The sequence below is a fragment of the Arvicanthis niloticus genome, chromosome 28, assembly GCF_011762505.2.
Source record: "Arvicanthis niloticus isolate mArvNil1 chromosome 28, mArvNil1.pat.X, whole genome shotgun sequence".
NCBI lineage: Eukaryota > Metazoa > Chordata > Mammalia > Rodentia > Muridae > Arvicanthis > Arvicanthis niloticus.
The window spans coordinates 22,135,037-22,160,908 of NC_133436.1; the positions used below are offsets into that span (position 1 = coordinate 22,135,037).

At 40.7% G+C, this 25,872-nt stretch overlaps 1 protein-coding gene across 6 annotated transcripts in view; it reads right to left on the bottom strand.

Moving 5' to 3' along the window:
- Window positions 1-814: 814 nt before the first annotated feature.
- Phactr2 (phosphatase and actin regulator 2) overlaps window positions 815-25,872 on the bottom strand; it is a 255,936-nt gene continuing 230,878 nt past the window's right edge. For 4 of the 6 annotated variants that reach the window (XM_076926887.1, XM_076926885.1, XM_076926886.1 and 1 more), the window contains 5 exons: window positions 25,647-25,702; window positions 20,059-20,120; window positions 18,447-18,584; window positions 12,485-12,561; window positions 815-1,893 (listed from right to left, as the gene is read on the bottom strand). In XM_076926887.1, the coding sequence (XP_076783002.1) occupies window positions 1,878-1,893; window positions 12,485-12,561; window positions 18,447-18,584; window positions 20,059-20,120; window positions 25,647-25,702 (349 nt within the window). In that variant the 3' untranslated portion in view covers window positions 815-1,877. The remainder of the gene's footprint in view (window positions 1,894-12,484; window positions 12,562-18,446; window positions 18,585-20,058; window positions 20,121-25,646; window positions 25,703-25,872) is intronic. The other 2 variants (XM_076926888.1, XM_076926883.1) reach the window with 1 other exon arrangement.

Below are 25,872 nucleotides of genomic sequence, written 5' to 3' on the forward strand. Positions count from 1 at the left end.
AGACAAATACCAGCACACTCACAGACACTATTTCAAAATCAGTATGTGTTATGCCATTAGTGAAACGAACTGGTGTAGACGCAGCCTTGTTTCATTATTGCAAACAGGTAAAGCACAGCTATGGGTACAATGATGCTGGCTACCGTGTGTCATGGTCCTTCTGGCCTTTCACAGCAGTCCCCTAGAGCTAACCACTTTGGCTTTTAAGTGAAATCATCAGATTTCAAGTGGTCCCTCCAAATACCACAGAATGGCAGGGTCTACACTTACTCCACTGATGAAACGCCGACTTTTCAGTTGAAATAGAAAATTACAGGCTTCCACATTCTGAAGCTGAAATGCTTCAGATCAAAGAATGAGATAGATGCATATAGATTCTGCCTTTGTTAAAAAAAAAGTGCGATATAGATTCTGCTTTTTTTTTTTTAAGGTGTGTTTTTAATCCAAGGGGGCAAAAACAATTGTTAAGGGACAATGAAATTCAAGGTAGCATCATAAGTGAGCCCTTCTAGGGTTCTGTGCTGGGGCCTGACACCGCAGAGAAGAACAGTTTGAGGGAGGAAAGCTTTTTAATGTAAACAAGACTTGATTACAGGCTCCTGGGGAAACTGGCTTGAACTGTATCCTACTGCTTCTCTGGCATGGGGAGAAAAAACTGGGTGTATGGATCTGATCCACAGATTCATCATAGAAGGTAAGGTTTCCTTTACACAAACCAGGAGTCTTCTGTGTTCCTTTAAGCCTTAGGGTATTTTTGTTAAATTCATGTGCTTGGTTTTTATAGTTTGATTCTTTTAAATAGCAGCAACCTAACTTTTTTTTTTTTTTTTTTTTTTTAAATTTAATGCAGCATCTTAAACTACCTGGCATGTTTTTTAAATTCCCTCTCAGAACTTGGAACAAGCAGCAGACACTTGTATGTTGCTTATGTTGCAGCTCTGGATTGAGTGTTTAAAGGGTGCCATATCTTCTTCTTTAGCTAAAGAATGGTTTCCTGACTTTGGAGATAACGAAGACAGGGAAAGAACAGAAGATTTATTTCTAAAGCTTGCAACAATTTTACAGGGCCACATTACATCTGATCTCATTCCTGTTACCCTTGCAGAGTGCTCAGACATTAGGAAAGCAATAGAAGAAAATGCGTGGGTAGCTGTACTACTGAAAGCATGCAACACACTGCGAGCAAGCATGCTTGGTAAGAGCTGTAGAAGCGTCTTGCATTTAATGAACACTCATATTTGTTTCTGGCAACTGGGTTCACTGGCACAACATAAAAATGGTACTACACAGAACCATTATCGGCGAAACAATAATGTTCTAGAACGAAGTCTTTAAGGAATCTACGTTGGTTGAGTAGGTTCCCAAATCCCTTAGGAAGTTCTTAGCTACCAAATGTCTACTTCAAAAATATACTTCTCTCCATTCTTCCTCTCTTCATTAACATAATGAAACAGTTCTCTTTCTTTCTTAGTTTTAGCGTTCACCCTGTTGGGGTGACCACCAGTAATTCCAGTATCTATTGTTTGTGAACCCACAGGAGCTATACCGGTTGGCTTTCTGGTAGTTGAACTGGCGATTGTCTTCTGCTTGTCTTCTTTGATTAAAATTCCTGCTGAGGAACAGCTGAGAGAACCAGAGTGGCTCTTACATCGGTGCACACTGTGGGCAGCCATTGCTGCATCTGGCTCTCAGCTTGTTGGCCTCTTCTGAGCTGTCCAGGTGAGGAGCACTCTCAACCAAAGCCGAGTCGTACACCTCCTTCACCACAACGAAACGGAAACATACACATTCAAATCTCAGTGCAATGTCAGGGTCTCAGGAAGCAGGGCTTCTGCCAGGGATGATCAGTCTTTATTTCTGAGCAGTCCCACGCTTCATTATGGACGATGAAACCTGGAGTAAGAAACAGAAACTGTGAGTCTCTGGCACGGAAGTGGACTGTGCATTTGGTGACGTGAGTAAGGTGCAGAAGGCAGTTCTGAATATCACCAACCCAGTTACCATTAAATTGCTGCTGTAATAGAATACCGTTATGTGTGCTATATTGGAAAGCAGACATGAAACTTATGAAAAAGATCTTGGTAGTGTTTAGGCTCAGAGAACAGTCAAAGTGAACCATTACTATGCTCTAAGGTCACATTCTAATTTACATTAAGTGGAGCGAGATGCATCTTAAATGGATTTGGTTACACCTAACTTGTAAATATGGAAGGCAAACAGAATCATCATTATCTTAGCTTAATGATAGGCATGGTGGTGCATAGCTGTAATCCTAGGTCATGGACAGTAGGGACCGGGAATGGGGAGTTCAAAGTCCTCTTTGGCTACATGAGGCATTCCAGGCCAACCTGGGCTACATAAGATGCTGTCTTACAAAATAAAACAATATAAAACAGAATAGAACAAATACCCTGCCCCAACCCTAACAAGGGCACTATTATCAGCATCCCACAAAGCTCTTCCCAGTGACTTCAAATGACTTTCACCACTTGGAATAATTCTTCTTCTTCTTAATGCATGCTAGGTGATCACAGAAGTTGGAAGAGAGCATTGGATCCTCTTAAACTAGAGTCACAGACAGGTCTGCACTGCCATGTGAATTCTGGGAATTGAACCTGGGTCTTCCGGAAGAGAAATTGGTGTTCTTAAATGCTGAATCATCTTTCCTGCTCCTATACCTGGATTTCTAAACACCTGAGGGACATATTTACCACAATGGTCCACATGCCTCATTAAAAGCATGCTCACAATCCTACAGAGGTCCCCCCACCACAACCTGCCTTTATCCTGTCATATTTACTGTTCTCTTAAAATAAGTTGAGTGCAAAAGTCCCAGATCCAGAAGTCCTTTTTCTCCTTCAATCTGATTTTCCATTTGTCATCAAATCCTGAGCCCAAGTGTCCAGTCACTTTTCCTCACTAGCTTGTGTTGGCATCACTTAAGCAAGCCTTTCCCTCCATGCATATGGGCTCCTGAACATTCCAGAATGTTAGGGAGCCTATGCTTCGCAACACGCTGTCCTTAATGATTGCAATGTTATCCCTTCACTTCACATCTACATGTGTATTATCGAGACCAAGGTCGAAAGCCTTCGTAAGTCTTCATAAAAGCTTGAGCTGACTCCGCTCTTCAGTCTCCTCTGACTCCACATTTATGCGGCTCTGCTGGTGTTCCCTACAAACGGCTGTTCATCTATCCTGTAGAGTTAGGCTCCTCATCTATCAAACCTATCTTCTATGCCATCACGAGCAATCCGAAGTATCCATCCCACAATGTTAGCTCATTGACAAAAGACCCGATTGCTTGTTCCTCATTCTCTACAAGACAGAACTTCCCAGAGTTGTGACTGAATCTGTTCAGAATGGCCCAACCTGTGCATCTTCATCACTGTTCTTTGTGGCTGGTCTCAAAATGCCTGTACCTATGTTCTTTCTCTCACCTTTATCTTTCCTCTCATCTCCACTTGCCCAATCTTATTCTTTGAGATCACAAGATCTCTTTTCTTTAGCTCTCTGGGAAGCATTAATTGTTTTCTTCTGTGTTTCATGACCTTTGGTTTATATTAATTATTCATCATTATGAGGTAGGGTCTTTGTGCAAAGGCTGCAGAAAGCTGAATAAAGACCTGTTTTTATTTGAGATTCCACACTCACAGAATGCTCTACCTGGCAGATGGCATCTGTTAGTAAGGAAAATTGAACACTATACAAAATAAGCTCTGGGGTGGATCCTCGTGGTAGCTTGTTCGCCTAGTATAAACAAGGCCCAGGATTTGATCTCTGGCACCTCAAAAGGAAAAAAAAATATGAGAAAAGATAAGGCAATAACATGTTGATCTTTATATTATTCTTGTGCCTTTGCTAATCTGAAAGTCAAGATAAGATACAGGAGCTTTCCCAAATCAGTAAGCTAGTGGAAGCTAAGGCAGAAATGTGTGCACTCGGAGCTCAATTCTTCACGCCAGTGCTGGCCATAACCTTGAGGTGATATGTGACAGTGCACTCACGTGGTCTATATTTGAGGAATGGAAGGGTCTGCTGGACCTGTCATCTGAGCAACCCATGCCCTGGCCATGCACAATGCCTTCCTTGTTCGTTCCCCACATACCATTCATCTGTGCTTCCTTCAGCATTTGTTTACCTGATCTTTTCTCTTTCCTCTGCAGTGGACTTGCACCTTTCTTCTGTTGTTTAAATCATACACGTGTCACTTCCTTAAGTCCCGCCCAACCCTTTCCCTGGCTTCTCAGTCTGTGGTCCTCTTGTCTCTCACAGCATCTTGCGGTATTTTCTCCACAATTCTGGAGATGATTGCCTGTTCTTTACTGTTAATAATTTGTCTCCCTCATCAGATCATGACATCTGAGAAGGAGGACCTCATCTGCACTAAGTTTCTGTCATATCCCCTCTCTGTACTTAATCAGTACTTGTTGGAAGCATATTATTACAAAGGCATTTTGGAAATGATTTGATAACTGTACAAATAATTCTATATGACTTGGCAGTTCATTCTTAAGCCTTCTAAATTTATTTTAAGTAAATATACTGCTATATGAGAACTCAGCAGGTAGAGCCTTCCAGAATACTATCAAGGAAGGGCCAAGAACAACGTGAAAAAATAGGAAAGTTCTTTTTCTGTAGTTTAAAAATTTTAAGTGTATTATATTATTTTCTTTAGTGTGTTTGTGTGTGTGTGTGTGTGTGTGTGTGTGTGTAGGGCCATGTTCATATGGATGCCAGAGAAGCTACTGTAGAGAAAGAGCTCCCAGAATCACGTTGTATAGCTGCAGAGATTGAGACACTGGGAACTAAGTCATTTGTCCAAGGCAGAGAAATGGGAAGTGAAGGGTTGGCTCTGGATTGTATAATTTTACCTATATTAAAGACCAAAACATGTCCTTAGTTGAGCTTTCATTCAAAGGAGGAGGTCTCTGTTATCTTCTTGTGACTATCCTGGCAGGAAAGGAGACATTTTAAAGAGAGACATCCGTACTATCAGACTACTGAAACAATAAACCACAAAGAATTATAATTGCCCTAGTAATTCCATACTGGGTAAGGGCAAGGCCGAATTCTCATTCCTTCCAGAAACTTGCCTGCCAGAAAGATTCCACACACTTTTCTTCTAATTTATTAGACCACCTCTGAGGACAGACCAAAGCCAAGACAACGACGGGCAGACTCACACCCCGCCCAGTGTTGACCATAAAGAAAGTCCTGATCTCCACGTTCAACTATCTCCAATGCATCTACTTTTTGACAATAAGGACAGCAGATGTGGGTCGGCATTCTTAAGCTTTCCCCAGTAAAGCAGCAGCTGGTTCAGCTGCTCCACCTCCCTAGGACCAGCACATCTATACTGGCTGCTTAAAGAGAACAGAGCCCTCAAACGCCCTGTCCCTTCATGGTCCTCACTCAGCAAACCTCTCTCTCCCAGCCCCATCTTCTCTGGGCACTGTATACAAACTCATTGGTTAGTGACTGTTTAGCCCATTCTCACCTTTACATGGCTTTTGTGTACCAAATATTCACTAATATCCCTATCTACTGGCATCCTTTGGTTCTGGATTCAAAGGACAAGTGTGTGGACAAGTGACACAAGATATCTTCCTATCTGTAAAACTGCTTGTGATGAAGGTATTTGAAAAACTGGACCAATGCTGGGGGAGGGGAGTTGGGGAAACAGGGTCATTTAAAGTCCAGTATTTTCTGGAAAGAACCCCAATTTTAGTTTCTCCAAATCAGCAAGGAAACTCTTAAGGTATTTTTCCTTCCATTGTACCATTTGACCAAGAATCTGGGTAGAAAGTAAGTTCCACTGGGTTGCACCAATGAGATGGCATCAGGTCCTTGGACTGGCTCAGGGAAGTATGGGGGCTAGCAATGTGGCTGCAGCCTCTCTTATAGGCAGTCCCTAAGATCTGGTAAAACAAGGAAACACACACGCATTGTGAAAGAGTGGAGTAGCTGAGAGAGCAGGTTCTTTTCTATGTAAACCCAAGAAATGTCAATAACCGCAAAACACACAGAATGAAATCACTGTTTAAACAAACAAACAAACAAACAAAATCTTACATGGAAAGCATTTTAGAAGTTGAGAAAAGAAAAACATAGTCCACAACTATAATGAACTATTAAGAGCTTTTGATCTCACCTCCAACAACACTTTTTCTCTGCACCTGAACTTTAAATCTACCACTGACCATATGCATCCAGGCAGTCTCCCGTTTGTCTGCTGGTCATGGTACAATCTCTGGAGACTAGCTTTGACTTTAAAAGCTTCAATTCAGTTATCCATGAGTGCATGGTGATGCCCCTTCCTTAATAAGCAACCATTTCATAAACAAATAAGAGTATTCACATCTGAAGACACTCTGGACTCTAAAATGTTATTTTGTGCTAAGCTTCTTCTTTTTTTTTTTTTTAAAGTGACATTCTCTCTTGGTTATGAATCTGATATATGTTAATACTATTAGAAAAAATAGTATCCAGAATATTCCAGTTACCCAAATCTTACTGTTATACTTTATAATTTATTTCTAAGTAAAATATGACTTTCCATATAATTATTCCCTATTATAGACATTCCATTTGTCTCAGAAAGGAAAGTGGATTCTGTTCATCATGGTGGTATCTTTTGAGAACCTAATGATTCTACATGATCAACATGTAGGCCACTGTTTAAGTAGGCTCAACTTTTTGGTTTTAAGCAGAGGGCTGAGTGGAGCCAGAGAAGCACAGAGAAAGCTAAGGGATGCAGGTTACAACTTAATCCCTTCTCAGGCCTGAGGGTGAATTCTTGTCCCCACCCTTGGTGCAAGGCCCTAGCTGAAAAGAAAACACTGGGAGTAACCAGGGCTATTACAGATTAACACAATTCATCAAAACAAACATAACAGAAGAAACTCTGTGACAGGGGTCAAAGCCGAGGCTTCCTGCTGTGCTACAAGTATTCCTGATATTAATGCCAGCACGAAATTCAAAGCAAATTGCCAGGCTAGAATCCTCATTGATTGAAACACAGTCTCAGGACTTGGATACCTTCAATGCTTCTTTTAAATACCTGTTGTTGGCTGTTGACTAGGCAAAACACTCTCCTATTTCAAAAATGTAAAAGGTTTGAAAGAGTCAGTGGCAAAAAAAAAAAAAAAAAAAAAAAAAAAAAAAAAAAATCATCTTTCTCCTGTGTCTGCCCCAGCTCTCCTCCCCAGAGATAACTAGTGTCATTAGTCTCCTGGGTGTCTTTGCAAAAGATCCAGAGACACAGGAAGTTACAAAGGGACACCTTCTGAGAGATGGCTGGATTTCTGTGTGTCTGAGTCTCTTGGATAAGCAGGTGCTGAACAGGGAACAGAACTGTCTTGGTATGACCTACCTTCAATCTACACAGCCCTGGGAGGGTTAGGAGCTGATAGGAGGCTTATTTGATGTGAGGAATAAAGTCTGGTACTGACTGTCATGTGTCTAGGCTGCATACAAAGGGATAGGTAATGATTGACAGACAGTTTACGCCCCATAAGTAGTGTGAGGACGCTTAAGTCTTTTACATGCGTGCTTACTTTTCTAAGTGAAAAACACGGCCATATTTTCAAATTATTTTGACTGGAAACAGTAGTGTTTATCAAAACTCTTTCCTCTGAAAAGAAATACTGACACCAATGTGAAGATCACAGCATGATATTTTATATTTCAAAAGCCAAAATGGCTTCGTTGCCGGGATGCATCTCTAAAGATGTCATATAAATTAATAAGAAAATAGCAATATACTTTTGCTTTGCTGCCAAGTTTTAAAGCTACTTGAGCAAGGCATGTTTATTTTGGTGTTATGAACATTTAAGTTTTCCTTATTTGGAATGACAGTTTTTAAAAAGCCTTTTAAAGTTTATCTTCAACATGAGCTGTTACTACCCGAAAACTTACTCAATATGCATCTTTTAACATTTACTTAAACAATGAAAAGATCAACAAATTATTTAATAAAACACAAGTCTAGTTTTTATTTCTTTAGAGGAGTAAATAGCCAATAGGATTTTGGAGGTTTTAAAAAAAATTCCATCAAATAGAAAACATACTACGAGATGAATTCAAAGTGTCATTGGCACAGGCAGGAACAGTCAGAGCTCCTTAACACGTAATGTGGAACCCAGACACAGACAGCAGGCATACTAGAAGTAAGCTTCACATCTAGAAGGTACAGAGACAATGAAGTACTACTGACTTAGAAAAGCAAAGTCCATGTATTCTCTTGAATCATGCACAGAAGAAGGTGCCCAGTGGATTAAAGTTTTAAGTGTGAAAAAAGCTAGAAACAATAGTTTTATAGTCTTGACTGCTTTCCATAGAGCATAGAAAACAACAACAACAAACTAAAAAGTAACTGCACAGAAAGATTTCAGGTGCAAACATTTACCCAAGATAGTGAAAAAAGCTAAAAGGCTAATAGCAGGTTGGAAAAAAATACAGAGGACTAATATCTCCGATTTTACTAATCTACATAAAAAACAGGCAATCCAAAAGAAAACTTATAAAGGTTTGAATACAAAAATCAATTTAAAAAAGGGGTGGTTGTGGGGAGCCGACAGAAGGCGGCTATCATCCTTGCAGTCATCTTGAGCCATATACCCTGATAAGAGACTTGATTATATTAGCCTGCAACAGCTGAACACACTCTGATAACATCTTGCTTTAGATACCCAGGATTTTCCCTTGGGTGTGTGAGACTTAAAGGTGTGTGACTTAAGGGTGTGACTTAGAGATCAGATTTAGAAAGGGCATGATTAAAGACATGACTTAGAGGCGTGGCTTAGAAGTGAGACATATAAAAGGCGAGAGGCAGACAGGAGAGTTCAGAACAATTTGGAGTAACAGAGAATCAGACACTTCAGAGAGATACTAGGAACAGAGAATCAGACACTTCAGAGAGTACAACTTGGAGTACAACTTGGAGTTGGAATTAAGCAGAGGTATTAGGCACTTGGCACTTGGAGGAAGAACTTGGAATTAGACATTAGGCACTTAGCACTTGGAAGAAGTAACTTGGAACTTGGAGGCACTAGGGACTAGGAACTCAAGACTTGGGACTTGGACTAGGAAGAGAGACTGAAGAATAAACGGGATTGAATCACACTCTGTCTGGTCTCCATTCCTCGAATCTGTCCTCACTCTCTCTCTTGCTGAACCCTGACCCTCGGACTGGAGCAGCTTGGGGCAGTGCGGGCTAACAAGTTAGTCCTCAAGGCTTTTGGCAGTGCAGGTTCCAACATTGACAGAGGGATCCGAAACATTTTGGCCCCCAAATGTGGGGTAGCTCAGGCCACAACAGATGGTCAATAAAGCTAAGAGGGGATGCCCAGTCTTATGAAAACCAATGTACTACTATTAATTCTCTAGAATACAAATCTTGAAGCTGCTCATAGACCCCATGTTGATGAGTGTGGCTGAGTATGCAGTATACTCATCCACTGTAAACCAAGTGTGTCCTCTTTGAAAGATAACAGAGAAGAATCTTTAAAAGGTTGTAAAATGCATGAATCCAGTGACCTCGGAAATCCAGTTAATGGGGCTACCACAGAAATTCTGGTGTGTGCACACACACATAAGCATGAAGCCAAGGTCTTAGTGTTGACAATGACATCCTGAAGCACCATAAACATCCAGTAGTACCTGTTCAGTAGTGTAGAGTATCCTACCTGTGGGACGCTATGGGAATGAGGGGCATATACCAACAGGAAGGACTGATTTTTACATGCTGTATGTGAGTGAGAGTGGATATAAGCAGTCTACACACACACATACATTATATATGGATGGTTTGTTAATGTACAGGAAGCCTAGAGGTACATAGGCTTCTTGTACATCCCCACCTCACCTTTAATTATTAACTGTGAGAATAAAACTGAGGGTGGAAAAGGAGTTAAATGAAGGGATTACTTTTTATTGATAAAACTTTTACATGTTTAAATGCTTAATTAAAACATGCCATTATATATATATAAAAGAGACATGAAAAGAAATGATTCTCACATCTCTCTGTGGCTAGTGTTGGTGAATTTGCTTAGTGAACACAACAGAAAGTAGGTCTTTTAGTTTAAATATTTCTCGGAGAATTAGAACTTTTGCAAAACACATGGCCTTCTGCTTCTTTTCTGCTGTAATTTATTCTTTCCTCATGCTATTAAAGGAGATAAGGGTATCAGGGCTTATGATTTATAGGAAGGCTATGCAGAAGGAAAACTAATGTGAATAGCCAGGTGGCTGAGTGAAGACACTACAGCTCAGGACAAAAACACATGCCATTTCCCCAACAGCCTGGAGGTCCCAGCCAGTTCTGTGTCACCATAAATATCCTGTCTCCTTTTGATGATCAATTTCCTCAAATAAGTATAACCTCAGGTGTCACATGTTAACACAAACTTTTCCTGACCCCAGCTGTAGCAGGAGGTAGGGGTGGTACATGTCCAGCATATTACGGATGCAAGAGCAGGTTACCACTGGAAAGTCCTCAGAGAGAGAACATTTAGGATGTATGTTTGCAGATAAAAACAAGGTCACAAGAGGCACACATGAAGAAGCTTTCTAAGAGGAAGTGTGTATTTGCCACACTAGACCTTCCTACATGAAGAATGGCTATGGTACATGACTGGAAATATACTTCACAGAAGATTCCTGCTGTGGAAACGTGAAGTTTTACCAGCATTTCCTTTGCCTTGGGACAAGGTCCCCTATATAGAACAGCACCTTGACCACTGGGCACCACTGAAGGGCTGGAAGCACAGTATTTGGTTACCCTACTGAGGCTGGTTCTAGATTAGGCCTTTGGATCACTATATGTGTTCTGAAAAACAGAGAATCTTGTCTTCATGTATTAATTTGTCCTGGAATTTTCTACAAATTCACTTATGTTTGTGTGTACTCACACACATGTGTTTATATGAATCTGTGCATATGTGTGTGCAAGTGAATTAGGTCACAGCAGATAGGTTTTCTCGCTGAACCTGGAGCTTCAGTCTGTATCTCCAGGTCCTACACCTCTCTGATAGGCGGGGAGCCAGCATGCCCCAGAGATCCTCCTGTCTCTGCCTCTGCAACACTGTGGTGACAGGCTGATATGGCCATCCCAGGCTATTTACATGGGTGCTAGAGATTCAAACTCAGACCCTCATGCTTGTGTGGAAAGTCCTCTTACCTATGGGCCATCACCCTAGCCTCCCAATCTGGATTCTAAAAACTTAATGTCGGTACAAAATATTAGAACTATGCCTGCTATGTAAACAATGCTCATATATGCATGGGATGTAAATAAAGAACTGTTATATGTGGACACCAGATAACACAAGGACGCAGCTCCCCACTAGCTTCTGTCATTTGTAAAACCAAAGGGTAATGAGAAGAAAAATCATGGCATTATGGTTGCTGAAACTTGGATCTTAGATGCCCATGTGCTAAAGCTTGGGTTTACTGGAAATGCTGTAATGTAAAAAAGGGTGGGGCCTAGTATGAGACCTTGCAGTCATTGGGGGCATGCCTGTGGGGGAGGATGGGCCCACACCTCTCCCTCTTCCTTAATCTCATTCCTAGGCTACAATGGGAGGGAGTGGTGTTCTTACGTGTTGCCACCATGATGTGGAGCCTGGTCATAGGCCCCCATGGCAGTGGAGCCAATGAAACATCCACTGGAATCTCTGAATTTGAGTGAAAGAAAGGTTCCTTTCTTTCTTTATAGGTTCATTATCTCAGAGATTTGTCTGACTTCACAGTAGTAACTTGGGGAGCCAACCAAAACTTGATTCTCACTGTAAGTTCTACTTCTGAAAATTTACTCTCTGCCCCAAGTATTGCCCTGTGATCATGAAGTAACATGTGTTCTCACACTGCCTACCATCAGCTATTTGTTCAGGACACAGAGCTTGATTTTTGACTCCCAAAAAGAAACAAAAAGGAGAACTGTAATATAGCTCTTCACAGATTCCACTGAAAGGAAGAAAAAAAGAGACCTCATTTTAGAATTTTAAAAATTATTTTCTTCTAATTTTATGTGCATTGTATGTCCGTGTATGTATGTCTGTGTGAGGATGTTGGATCCTCTGGAACTGGAGTTACAGACACTTTTGAACCACGATGTAGGTGATGGGAATTGAACCTGGGTCCTCTAGATAGAGCAGCCAGTGCTCGTAACCACTGAGCTTTCCCTCCAGCCCCCCAAAACTTTGATTAGTTCATGCATTCTTAAAAGACAACTAAGCCATAAACTTTCTCAGGAAAGTCTAGACAACTATAGTTTAATCCAGCTTTATCTTTAAATCTGTCCCCAGGACTCTATCTATCTTAGCAGTAAAAGGACAGATGTGAGGTAAGCAGAAGCAGTCATTAGGGGATTTCCTGCTAAACCACATTCAAAACAATTAAATTGTGATGCAATACAGCTGCCATGAAATTTACCTGATTGATTATTCTCAATATGCAGAATTAAGTCTCATCTACCTACCTTGTAAACTGTCGACTCTCTTCATGAACTTCCATTTCTGTGCTTTTAAATTCATTTAGTTCTTTCCTTATTGCTGCCTAAACAGGAGAAAACGGAACAAAATTTAAGTAATGTATTTCCCCAACCTATACAGCATCCACAAGGCAGATATTCTTCTATGACATAATATTGTGGGGGAGAGAAAAATAATCACTAACGTATCCTTAAGATTTAATAAATAAAACATGTTACAGTGTAAAAAATTGGACATTAGAAAATCTTCAAAATCTGAGGCTTTCTGAGCTTCAGTGTGACACACAAGTGGAAAAGTTCCATACCTGACCTCATGGGACAGCTGCAAAGTAAAGGTATGGTAAAAACTCATAAAATAAGCTTCAAGATACCTGTGTGCAGTGTGTATGAACAGGAATGAGGTTCAGAGGAGGGACATTCAGGTGAAGGCCAAACTAGAGCTAGGGTGGCCTCCCCAAGAGTGGGAAGGGTGGCAGCAGGGTCCTCAATAGACTTATTGTCGTGTCTAGTCTGTGTGTCATACAGAATGTCCTTCCAGCCTCTGATGACCACAGCAGACGTGATGCATGTGGGGTTTTCAGAGAATCTATATTCTGTTCCCAGGAGAGTTTTACATTGAAGCCTGCCCGCCCACCACAACATAGCTTTGATTTGCTGCCACAGGGATGCCAAGGAGGCTGTTGCTATTTATTTTTTCATATTGAAAGTTTAGACAAACAGGGCTGAAAATTCAGCACAGCATTTAAAGCCACTCAGAGAAAAAAATCAAATGGAGGCCTTATTTAAAGAACATATAATCCATGCCATGTACAACAAGATGCTTATGCATGCAGACTGGAAAGCGGAGACACCCCTCCAAGTGCTAACTTTGGCTGTCTGTTAACAGACAGTGGCAGGATTATGCATGGGTTTAGTTTTAATTTCTGTCTTATTTTTATTTCCCATTTTTCTACAAAGGCTACTTCACTCATATAAAAAGTACTAAAAAAAAATACAAAACCTCCACGTCGTTATAAGCTCTATGCAGATTGCACCATTCAGACAAAACACAGATCATTGTAAATATTTTTCATGCAAAGAATGTTTTCCCTCATATAAAAGGAAAAGTAGAAATAAAATATTCTATGACAGCTGTGCTAAAGGGACTGACTCCAGTTAAACACAGAATGCCAATGTAAACCACAGGAAGTGCTTTCCCAGAGAGATAGGGAAATCTACTCTGGGGCTGAAAGTCAATGAACTTTGGAAAAGGGAAAAGACAGAGGAAAGCCGAGGACCCCTTGGTGGTCCTCTCCCACCATGAACATCAGTATAGTTTACAGACTTCCTTTCCAAGGGTATTTTAATGGGATAATTAAGCCCTGTTGTCACAGACTGTCTCCTTTACCCAGATATATTCTGTAGGTCTGGAAGTCTCTTTGGAGGATCCTGGGACAATGGACAGTAGTCTTAATTCTTATGCTAAAGCAAGCAGAGACCTATCTGTGGGCCAGAGTCCCCTGTGACAGAGAAATGCTGTACATTTCACCAGTCATCACAATGTGCACACTTGGTTTTGGCCATAGTAACAACTGGCACAGGAGCCAGGCAGTTGCTCAAATAAAGTTTTAGAAAAAGTTCCTCCTTGAAAAGAAGTGTTTCAGTACAAATAGGGCAGAGAATTCCAACTCTGTTCACTTAAAAGTTTCTTCTTTACACAAAAGTTTCTGGCGGAGGCCTCCTGAGGAGCTGCAGACATGGATGCTGGTCTTCGTGCCCCATGGCATTTTGACATGGAGTAACTTTCCTTCTAAGCCCCAGCTTTCCTCCTGCTAGAGTTCAGATGAGTGTCACCTGTCAACCATGTGGTCCATTGTTCAGGGAGGTAGTACATTTAACAGGTAGGTCTATGACAGCCATGTCTTTAGGTCATTAGGGGCACGCCTCTGAAGAGATTATCAGACAGACTATGCTCTAGCTTCCCTTTGCCCTTTCACTCATCATGGAAGGGCCCTGACCATATAATATCTCCACTAGAGGCCCTGACCCTTGATTACTTAAGACTTTTATATTCAGACTGTGAATCAAACCTTCCCTACTTAAAAGCTAATTGCTTTAAGGATTTTTCTTTTAACAGTGACAGGAAATCAGCTAACATACCCACCTAGAAAGTAGCAATGAAAATGCAATGAAAATAATAGTTCAAAGAGTATTTTTAAAATGTGCCAAATACTGTAGAGTCGCCAATGAAATATCATAAAGTTTTAAAACAATACGTAACTTGGGCTTGTGACTGACAGTTCTTTGATTGTTATGATAGAAAATTTGCTGGAATGCAAGAGGATACTGGTGAAGGTAAGTTGAATTAAATAAGATCAAGGACTTGCTGGTGATCATGAGCTAGCTACCAGCCGAAGAGTATGGTAAACCCAACATATTCATAGACATATTCAGAGAGAAAGAGTTGGGATATGGAGTTTATAAGTCAGGACAACTACAAACTGTGCCCCATGCACACAATACAAGGTCTCAATAAGGACCCACCTTCATTCTATCAGTTTCGACTTTGGAAGAAAGATTTCTCAGGGGTTCAAAAGAGGAAAATTAAAACCTTTTGTATTAACAAGACACACAGGGTATAAACATAACTTTTGCTAGATTTTAGGCCTAATACTCTCTAATTTAAGTGTAACTGGGGCTGTTTTTTGTTGAAAGATAGAGGTGGTGGGACTGGAGCCATTGGTCCTGGGCTGGATGACCTATGGTGAACCACTCAGCTGAAACTAATCTCTAAGAGGACTGAGGCAACAACCTCACACAGCAGGGAGCTGCACTGAGACTACATGCACAGTGGTGTTTGGGATCATGGGAATTAAACACAGGACATACAACCAACTAAACCTAAGTTGAAGTGTGGCTAGTAAAGATTATCCACATGCTTTTCCTCGTCCAGCCCTGGCCAGTTTGGGGCACTTCTTGGCAAGACGCATCAGGCAATTTGTTGAAAATACAGCACTTGCAGCCTTCTGAAACATTACAGTTTAGGTTGTGAGTAAAGAGCTAGAATTTCCACTTGATATCTTTTATTTCTCTGCTAAATGCAGCTATCAAACACGAGTGGCTGGCTGGCTGACTCATTAAGCTTGGTGTCACGGGGAGTGAAGTGTGCACTCTGTGACCCAGCTAATGACATTCTACAGAGGACCTAGCTAGTCGGTGCTTTACTGGAAAGGCACTCTTCATTTTCATGTCCCTTGTACCTAGAATATCTTTGGGTTTTAATAAATGGCGCAAATCAATGTATCATCAGAAACTAATCTGTTATTATTCTGGTTCACTAGAAAATTTTAGATTGAAATTCTAATCAGTATTTTAAGTTTCAATCTAACTTGGGTAACTAAAGTGAAATCACTTACGGGTTCTAAATAATATTTGCATTTGTTTTTCTTTAAAAATATAAGCTTTCAGTAATTTTTATTTTCACTATTTTTTAAAAAATTGGACATAGAGATCAATACTTAAAAATTTTTAAGCTAATTTTAAGCTACATTTGTTTATTTTTGTGTATGTGAGTCTACCTGGGTGTTTGTGTGCCATGACAGACGTGTGGAAGTTGGAGGAAAATTTCCTTCCATTATGTACATCCTGGGGACCACATAGGCTGTTAGGCTTGGTGGCAAACAGTTTTACCCACTGTGCTGTCTCATTGGCCTCATAACCTAATTCTTAACACAATAGTTAAGTCATACTTAATGAATTCTATACCAATTAAGTTAATGAAGCAAATACATTATTTAGAAGTTGACCAATAGGTGTCATGAAGTATCTTATGGTAACTGTAATAAAAAAATCCTTTTTTAAAGCTGTGTTGACAATTAGCATGCTATTTTCATTCTTACATATCATGATTTTAGCATGTGGGCCATATTTCTTTATACGTGTGTGTGTGTGTGTGTGTGTGTGTGTGTTTGCACGTGCTCAAGTGCCATCATTGGGCATGTACTGAAGCCTAAAGTTGACATCAGGAGGTCTTCCTCAATCACCCTCCCCATCATGTCTTGAGACAAGATATCCCAATGAACCTGAAGCTCACTGTTGCAGCCAGACTATCTGCTCAGCATCTCGGGGATCCATCTATTTATCCCTGTCCCTTGGTGTTGGGGTTACAAATATGTATAAGCACACTCAGCTCTCTTACACAGGGTTCTAGGATCCAGACTGCAGTTTTTTATGCTTGCCGGGCACACCTTACAGCTTCTTAGCTCCTGTATACATACATATTTGCAATTGTGGAAAATGATTTAATTTCTCTCAGTGTCAAGTAGAAAATAGTATTTTTTAACATTCATAAAAATGCAGTGCCTTGATCTGAATTATCATCGTTGATTTTTCCCGTTTGTGATTCTGGATATTCAGCTATTTGACAACAAATGCACCCTACTTGCATGTACAAAACACTGCATATAAACAGAGCACTTGTGTGTACAAAACATGCTACATGCAAACGTTCAATTTTTGCATTTTTCTGTTTTTTTTTTTATTTTCTACCTTTAAAAGCATACCCTTTTTCCCCTAAAATTCTTACTTTTGGAAAACACACTTTCTTTTCTCCAGAGAACACAGACACAATAATAATACAGCCCTAAAAATGTAGTCCTTCAGACCTTAACACACCTCAGGATAGATATGTGAGATTTCTGAGGAAGAGAGCGAGCCTCCCCTATAAGTCAGGAGGGACTCTGGCGCTGCTCTAGAGCTTGGTTGCTAGGATCAAGAAAGATGTGATAATTCTATTTCTTCAGAGAACTCCAGAACAGAAACCATGCTTGCATGCTTGCAGAAGAAAACCTGACCAGGCCCAGCACCCTGTGGTTAACAAGCCCTAGACAGAAGCCTGGCTTCCTCTCAGTTCCAATGGTCTTAAAAAAGAAAAATCTCTGCCCACTATGGCTGGAGATGAACAAGTTCTGCTTCTTACAACAGGGCAAAGTTAAGTAAGGGCTACTCAGGGAATGCAAATTGAGTTTACACATAAGGGTGGTTAGTAGGTCATTTAGATGGCCACTCTTGTGTCTTCCACCGTCTATGGATGCCACTGTTTATGTGGCCTGTCAAAAGGTTAGCATTTGAATAATCAGGTGGCTACTAATGGGTGTAGCAAATCTTAATTTTCTAGGATGGCAAGATAACACCTTCAGTCTGCATAATCTGACCTCACTGCTTCCTACCAAGAGGCAAAACTATCTATTCCCTTCTCCTTGGTTCTGAACTAGCCTTATAACTTGCCTGGAACTAATGGGATGAGGTGGACATCCGGCCAAGTGACTTCCAAAGCTGACTGGAAAGGGGCAAGTAGCTTTTCCTGGGCTTTCTTAGGACACACACCTACCCTGAGGGAAGAGGTTTGGGGACTCACAATGAAGAGGTAGCTTTGTGGACAGCCCAGCTGAGTTCCACATCCAAGCCAAGGCAACTAAGACACAAAACAAGTTGGAGAGACAATCCTGGATCTTTCAGGGTAGCCTGATCACCAGGGGAATGATACTGAGTGACCTTGGCCCACCTCATGGAAAGCAGAATTGTTCAAATGATGCTTGACTATATTCTAACCTACAGAATCTATAAGATGCAACAAAACTGTCTCTGCTCTTCATCACTAGGCTTAGGGGTGGCTGGATGCATAGGGACAGTGGCTGCAGGGTTAACTAGGAGGAAGAACAATGTAAGCCCATAGCTGAAATGAGATTAACTGGAACAAATGGACTTCTTGTAATATGCTTGAATAGGGGCTGGTTACATGGCAACTAAGGGCTAGCTTTTTCTGAGACCCAGCTGAAAGAACTGTACTGCTATTACTTTACAAGACATATAAGCATGCAGGTGTTTTAAGAGAGAGAAAGGGGCTCAGGTGGGTAGGAGGAGGATGAGTATGCAGGTTTTGGAAGACCAAAGGCCATTCTGAGATTCTTGCCTTGTCTGCAGGTGTCAACCTGGCCCAGGGCTTGTCCGCTCGGCGGTCATAGTCCGGGGAATCTGTCACTTCTACATACTCATTAAACCGTAGGATCCTTCGGGCTTGTAGCTCTGCCACGGTAGGTCTTAGGCTGAGCTGCAGGAGGGTAGTGGAAAAGACAGAGATGAGTCGCACATTTTTACAGCCTCTAGGTGGCAAGTTTTCTGTCTGGAACACTTCAAAGTTAAGGTCACTTTCAGGTATTAAAAGAGAAGCAACGGCATCTTGGGAATTCATAATGAGACCTAGAAAGCAGCATGCCCTCATTTCCAGACTAGATAATCATCAGTGCTCGCTAGCTAGGTCAGCCTTTGGTAACTGCCTGCATCATTTGATTCCGTGTAACATATCTGACACTGAGATTAAGGCTTGCATATCATCTCAGACAGCAATACATACTGACAAAGGCCCACCAGTAACCCAGCTCTAGGATCCCTGTGGTGGCAGCTGACAAATAAAGACAAAAGCTATGGAGTCTCTATTCCAGGAACATGAAGAAACGCAGTGGCCCAGAGAAAGGCACAGCTACAGAATGGCCTTTCTGGGGAGACAGGCAGAGGGAGGCTTCCTGGGGGATAGTTTCTGCAACGGTTCTGACTTGTCTGCTTCTTGAGTCCTCTGTACCATTCAAATGTATCACTATATGTAACCTGGCCAGCCCTGGGGTGTCTTTGTTCTTCTCTCTTTCCCCTTTCACAAGCACCAAGAATAAGATTGGGATAATTTCGATACTTGAAGGGAATCCACACCTACCTGGGATACTTTTGCTCTGAACACTCCAGCCAATGCTCAACCATGTGAGTCAAGGCACACATTCAACTATGGTGTCACCCTGTCCTTCTCCAGGTATGGAAGGCACAGCTGAGAAACCATTAGAAGGCTTTACAATGGAATATAAACTACGACAGTGCTTAACTTCTCCAAAGGCTTTTACTGTAAGCACGGGGTGGGGTGGGGTGGTGGTGATGCTTACAACAGTCCTAGGATCAGGTTTGTATCTCTAAATATGTGGGAATGACAGCCTAAGTTCCAGTGATAAGCCATTTGTCAATTTTGGTTAACACTGGTCAAATTCACTCAATAAATTACTCATCCAGGTCTGCTACAGGACAGTGACAAATTGTCAGTAGTTACAAATTACTTATTTAGTATTTCCAAGACTAAATGGAAAGTGTGAACACTTTAAAAATCCAATTAAAGACATAAATATATATGAAAATGTTAATGTTGGCTCTCTAAATGGAAGATTTGTGTGTGACACTTTCTTTTTCTGTTTTGTTAAATACAAAAGTTTTGTATTTAAACTTTCTTTTCACTTAAAATACACATATTTATAATCGGTAAATGCAATGTACAAGCTTTGTTAATTTTTCAAAATGAACACAGCATGCAAATAGAAAGTAACTGATTTACACGCATTGCTGATTTGAATGACTTGACTCGTACTGTGGAGTACTAGGAGCAATCATCCCCAAACATCCCACTCACGAGTTCTGAGCGGGTTTGCCTCTAACAAAAATAAACTGGCTCCCAGAACACGCATGCGCATTAACAGTCATGACGTCATCACCTTCCGGCTGAGCCTCCGTTTGAGTTCCATTTTTGCTTCTTGCTCCTCTTCTTCGTTCTTTTCTGTTTATTAGGGGAGGCATAAGGACAGTTACTAGAGATAATCGTATAATCAGAAAAGTCTGCCAGGAACAATTATCCAGGTCTGGCATATGCTGATGAAACATGCCATCACCTTAGAAATGTATCCAAAGGTTCTTTAGAAGGGGTGCTTATACCCACGTTATATATGTGCATATATGTAACGGTAACTTTCTTCCTAATGGAACTGGTAAACTTTCTGCACTGATTTTAAACCTTTCTTTACCTTCCTATTTCTTGTTCTATGTGCATACTATTGCTGACCACCTCATAGTTTTAGAAATACAGTCTGCCATAATTCAGATAAAAATTTACTTCTGGATCTGTGTTTCCTGGGAAAAATCTGGGACACACTAAAAGAACAAATTAGAACCATTCAATGCACGTCTTAGCTGCTGACTTCCACTCAAACCCAACCAAAATATTTGGTTTGTCTTCCTATGTTTCCATAGAAGCAAAATGTAAGCATTCCTTGGAACTTGGCTTTCAAACCAACGTTCTGAATGGGGTTATGCTGTACTGTGGGTGGGAATTATTTATTTTCTTGTGACTTTAACTTTCCAAAGTCATCTTTTTCTCTAGTGCTTCATCAAGTAGTGCAATTCCACGCAGTCCAAACAGACAGGACTGGAAGAAAAAAGTTGAGAATTTTAAAAGAAATAAACAGTTTTCAGGATATACGGTATGCATATTTGAAGAGCATCTGTCTGTTGCTTCTTGTATCTCGTCCGTGTTTAAGTGAAGCAATAATTTTACTTCACAGTAAAATACATGCCAAGGCTTATATTTTAGGGATTCTAATGAAGACAGACTGCACTATAGAAGGGATCAACTGAAAGCTTCAGGAAAATTCTCTTCTATGGAAAGGCTTTATTTAACATATCTATGAGCGTGCGTGTGTGCGTGTGTGTGTGTGTGTGTGTGCGTGTGCGTGTGCGTGTGTGTGTGTGTGTGTGTAGGTCAGAGGACTTTGAATGTCATCATTTGCTGCTCTCTACCTTGGTTTTTAAGTCTTTCTCACAGAGACCTGAGGCTTACTGATCAGGCTGGGGTGTCTGGGGAGAGAGCCCCAGGACTTCACCTGTCTCTGCCTCATCAGCATTGAGATGGTAAACACATCCCACTATGTCCCACTAAGGTCTTCTTGCTTGCACCGCAATCACCTTACTGATTAAGCAATTTCCACAACCCTAAAATATACTTATTGTGAAAATTCAAATGGACTTTTCACCACCAAGGTCATTGGTGTTACAATATAAAGCTAATATTGAATATGAACAGAAGCTGGAGGTTTTTGCTCATTGACCCCACCACATTTTCTATACATTTTTTTTCTTCTCTGGATATAATGAACTTTCTGTATTCTTCTGAAATACATCTTTTAATTTACAAGGAAGATGATGATCCATGTCATTATATTACAGCAATACAAACAGAAATCACCCTTCAGACGAGATAACTTCAAGTTCCTTCATCAAATTAATTTGATTCTACAACAGATTTCTTATGAATGAACTGTAAGCCTTGCTGATTGCTTCACAAAAACAATCAGTTGCTTCTCTCTGTCTCCTTAAAATGTTCACAAAGGGCCAATTACTTAATGTGAATTGAATGAAGCTTGTGAATTGTATATTATTATACATATTAGACAAATTCCAAACTTCTTATAAGAACTGTATTTAAAAGAAAAATATAACCCTTAAGTATAATTTTAGTCACTTCTTCCCATATGCCTACCATGCTGTATTTCTTTTTTTGTGAAAGCTACACCTTTAAAAAATTAAATTTATTCATTTTATTTTAGGAGTGTCTTGCCTACATTTGTGTTGTATGCCATGTGTGCGTTTGGTGTCCACTGAGGTCCAAAGAGGGCATTGAATGTCCTGGGTTTGAGGTTGAAGATGACTGTGAGCTGCCATGGGAATCAGAGGAATTGAACCTGGGTCTTCTGCATGAGCACCAAATGCTCTCAATTGCTAATCCATCTCTGCAGGGCCCCACTTCCCATGCTTCATTTCTTAAAGGCATTTTTTTCAAACACACACACACACACATACACACACACACACAATCTCAAAGGTTTTCATTCCTTATGTAAAATGTCATTTCTTTGAAGGGAATATTAGTTTTACCATTTAAGGATGTTGTCCAACAAGGTGACAGCCAGTGACATCTAAGAAGGGAAGAGCTGATCCCAGTTAACTTAAGTAAACAGCATTTTACGATCTGGGAATTCTTCCCTGACACCAGGAACTGGCTTTTAATATTTCCCACGTTTGATGTGATACTTCTAAAGTGGGTGAGGGATGGAGGGGCTGCCATGGAGTAGCCTCTGAGTCTTTGCAGAGTGGTACAGGATCAAGGGTATATCTTGACGTTAGTACTTAAATATTCAGTGAGGTGTCCATTTAAGGCCCGTCATTTTCTCTAGCTGTTGATTAATTAGCAGATTAACCATGCAGCATCATGTAAACTGCCTGGGGCATTGGGATGGATTGAAGGGTTTCCACGGAGGAAATGACAGAGCTCTTGGTCAGTGTCTTGCTTCAGAGTAGAGGGGTGCTGCCTCAGACAGCCACAGGGAAGCGTGTGAAAAACCTTCCACCAATACACATACTTTAAAGATGGTAAGCACTGCAGAAAACTGCCTGGCTGATCAGTGTGGGCCTGAAGTTGTATGGATTAGCTAAGAATAGAGGAAAAAGGAACAAACCTAACAACTGGGGTAGCAGTGCTCTCTTGAGTCACTGACTGGGATAAAACGAACTGGGCTTCCCCATATGTTCTCTGTGATTCTGTTGATCTTTTTGCTATGTGTTTCTATGTGGGTGGCTTTTTGTTGTGTCTCGTTTTCCTTTACTTAAACATTTTATTTATTTATTTATTTATTTATTTATTTATTTATTTATTTAGTGTATTTGTGTTCACAAGCACACTGCCATAGCACACATGTGGAGGTCAGAGGAAAACTTGTGGCAGTAGATTGTGTGGGTCCTGGGGATTGTATTCAAGTTGTCAGATTTGGTGGCAGTGCCTTGACCTGCTGGTCCATCTTACTGACCCCACATAGCTATTTTGAACTGATAAAAACATATTTATAAACTTTTGAAATGTGTGTATATATATATGATATATGTTAACATACATTTAGGTATTTTCAACAAATGAAAATACATTTATAAACTTTTGAAATGTATGTATGTATTTATCAACACACACACATTAATATATACATTAAAAACTTAATGGCTATATGAAGAATAAGGATGTCAACAGAATATGGATGGTGGTTAGTTGACTTCTGTATAATTTCATCATTTTCTTTTTGTAGGAGTAAAAAAATTCACAGTTAATTGTTGAAGGAAAAGATTCAGAACTCAGTGGCCTGGGTTAATTTTTTTCTCCTCTGTAGAAAATACATTTAAAATGACACTCGCAGCTGAATGTGAGAGCAATGCATTCTGCCTCAGGTCCTCTATGGAAAAGCACATAGCACTTTTCCTGATCAGCCAGAGTTGACTTCTCTGGTTGGGAAAGATAAGGGACACGATACTAAGACATCAGGCCTTCCCCATGTCCTTACAGAGAAGCTACTGGTATTTATTGAGGTACTTCATAACCTCAGCCACTGTTATGAAAGTGATGGGCCTGGATTAAAGAGCTGTTGACTACTTTGTGTTTGAATCACTTTCTCAGCCCCCAACAGATGACCTTAAAAACCACATTGTATCACAGAGAGAGTCTTCTGGTGTCTTCATTTAGACATTCTTGCTACTTTTGAACAGAAACTGGAGATAAAATAGCTGAGCAGAAAGAGGAAAATACAGAAGAGTGCAGAAGCAAGGGATTGAACAAAGTGTTTGTGGGCTAAGCTCAGTGGAAAGAACCTCCCCAGCTCTGCCTGCTTCTCTTGGCCTCTGTCAGGGGATCGAGAGCCAGTTATCTGCCTCTACAGACTGGAAATGGATCTCCCGTTTCCAGAATCAACACGAACTTAGAAGGAAGTAAAACAGGGTAGAGTCAAGATGAAGTTGACTTTGGTCCTTCAATCTTTCCCGAACCTCCAGGAAAACAGAGGGTACAAAAGCCAACACAGCATTTAAGATCAACATGCAATAAATTTCCGGATCCATGAAAGAGTTCCTCAAATAACTTAACTCCACTGTGGCTTGGCACATCAGTCCCAAAGGACAGAATTACCCAGAATTTGCAAGGCCCTCTTTTCAAAGTATCTCATCAGACATCCAGTAAGACATACCCTTTGTTCACACAGCAGCTCACAGTCCACCTTTGAGCTTAAAGTTTAACTTAGTGAGAATGTCCCAGGAACTCTTCAGAGAAAATATTGACGCCTATGGGTTTTTTAAAGCCACAGCCACTTTGTCTTTCAGATGGGCAATTCTACACATTAGTAGGTAGCACTCTGAGGGGATCTGCTCAAGCTATGCTCACAAATAACCAGAAAAAGTGCAGCGGGAGAGCTATGCCACAGACTAGGTGGTTGGTCCTTCTTGTACTGCCTGAATGTTCATCAGTGGGCTGTTTCAGTTATGGCAACAGTCCTATAATATACTACAAAAAATCTTTCTTTCCTTTAGAAAAGAAAATAACTCATATTAGAGTGTGGGGTCATCCAGCAGGCTGACTGTAGTCTGCCATCTTGGTTGAAAGGATGTTCCCATACCACTGGCTCAGAGCTATTCTAGTGCTCGGGGATTCTGAACATTCTCATCCTTTGAGATTTCACAAAATTAAAAGCTCTTTCGGACCTAGGTTAACATCTATAAGTTCAGCTTGACTCTGCCTTTACACTCACTGAGGTTAGCGGCCATCCTGTGAGAACAGCAGGAGACCATGTTTCTAGTGGGATCTCCCACACTTAGCCACCAGCAATCAGAATGGAAAAACAGAGTAGGGCAGTGAATGGAGAACTCTTTAGGTTTCAAGAAACCACAAAGAATCCAAGAAAGAAGAGGAGTTATCTCAACAGAGGAAAATGAAATGCCTTGCAAAACCCCTCTCACCATAATTTAAATTGCGACATTTGCTCAACCTAGCAACAAACTGTATTATTCATAACAATATAGGGATGTTTGATTGATTTCCTTGTGGATTCCTTCTCTGGCAGTTATTTGAGTAGACTAGAGCATTCGCTTTAATATTTGAGCAAAAAACACATGGGATACATTTCTTTCTCAAACACAATTACTGTGAGTAGGGTTCCACTTTAGGGGACACCAGGCTTAAAGCCATAAACATGAAATATGAAAACCAAGAAATTATTTTTTTAGATATGTAAGCATCTAGCTAATGTATGTGACATACGTGGGCCATGTAAGGCAGCTGTGAATCATGTTTCCCTCCTGCTGGACAGGCTGTCTCTGGGGTGGGGGGCACCTCATTACTGATCACCCGAGGATCTCCGCATAGCCTCATATACTCATCTCTGGGGGGGGGCACCTCGTTACTGATCACCCGAGGGGTCTCCGCGTAGCCTCATACACTCACGTTTTAAGATGTTTCTTTGCTCTAATTCTTCTGTTGTTGGCCTCTGGCTGAGTCTCCTACAAGGACAAAATGAACAATATACACTACAGGTTACAAAATAGATACACCCTAAATTACAAATGAGGCCCGTTGGGTGGAAGATACAAACAAAACAGCGAAGCTAGACTTTGTCATATCTTGAGAAATAAACCTAAAAATTTAAGCCTGTAAGATAAATCTCCCCCTT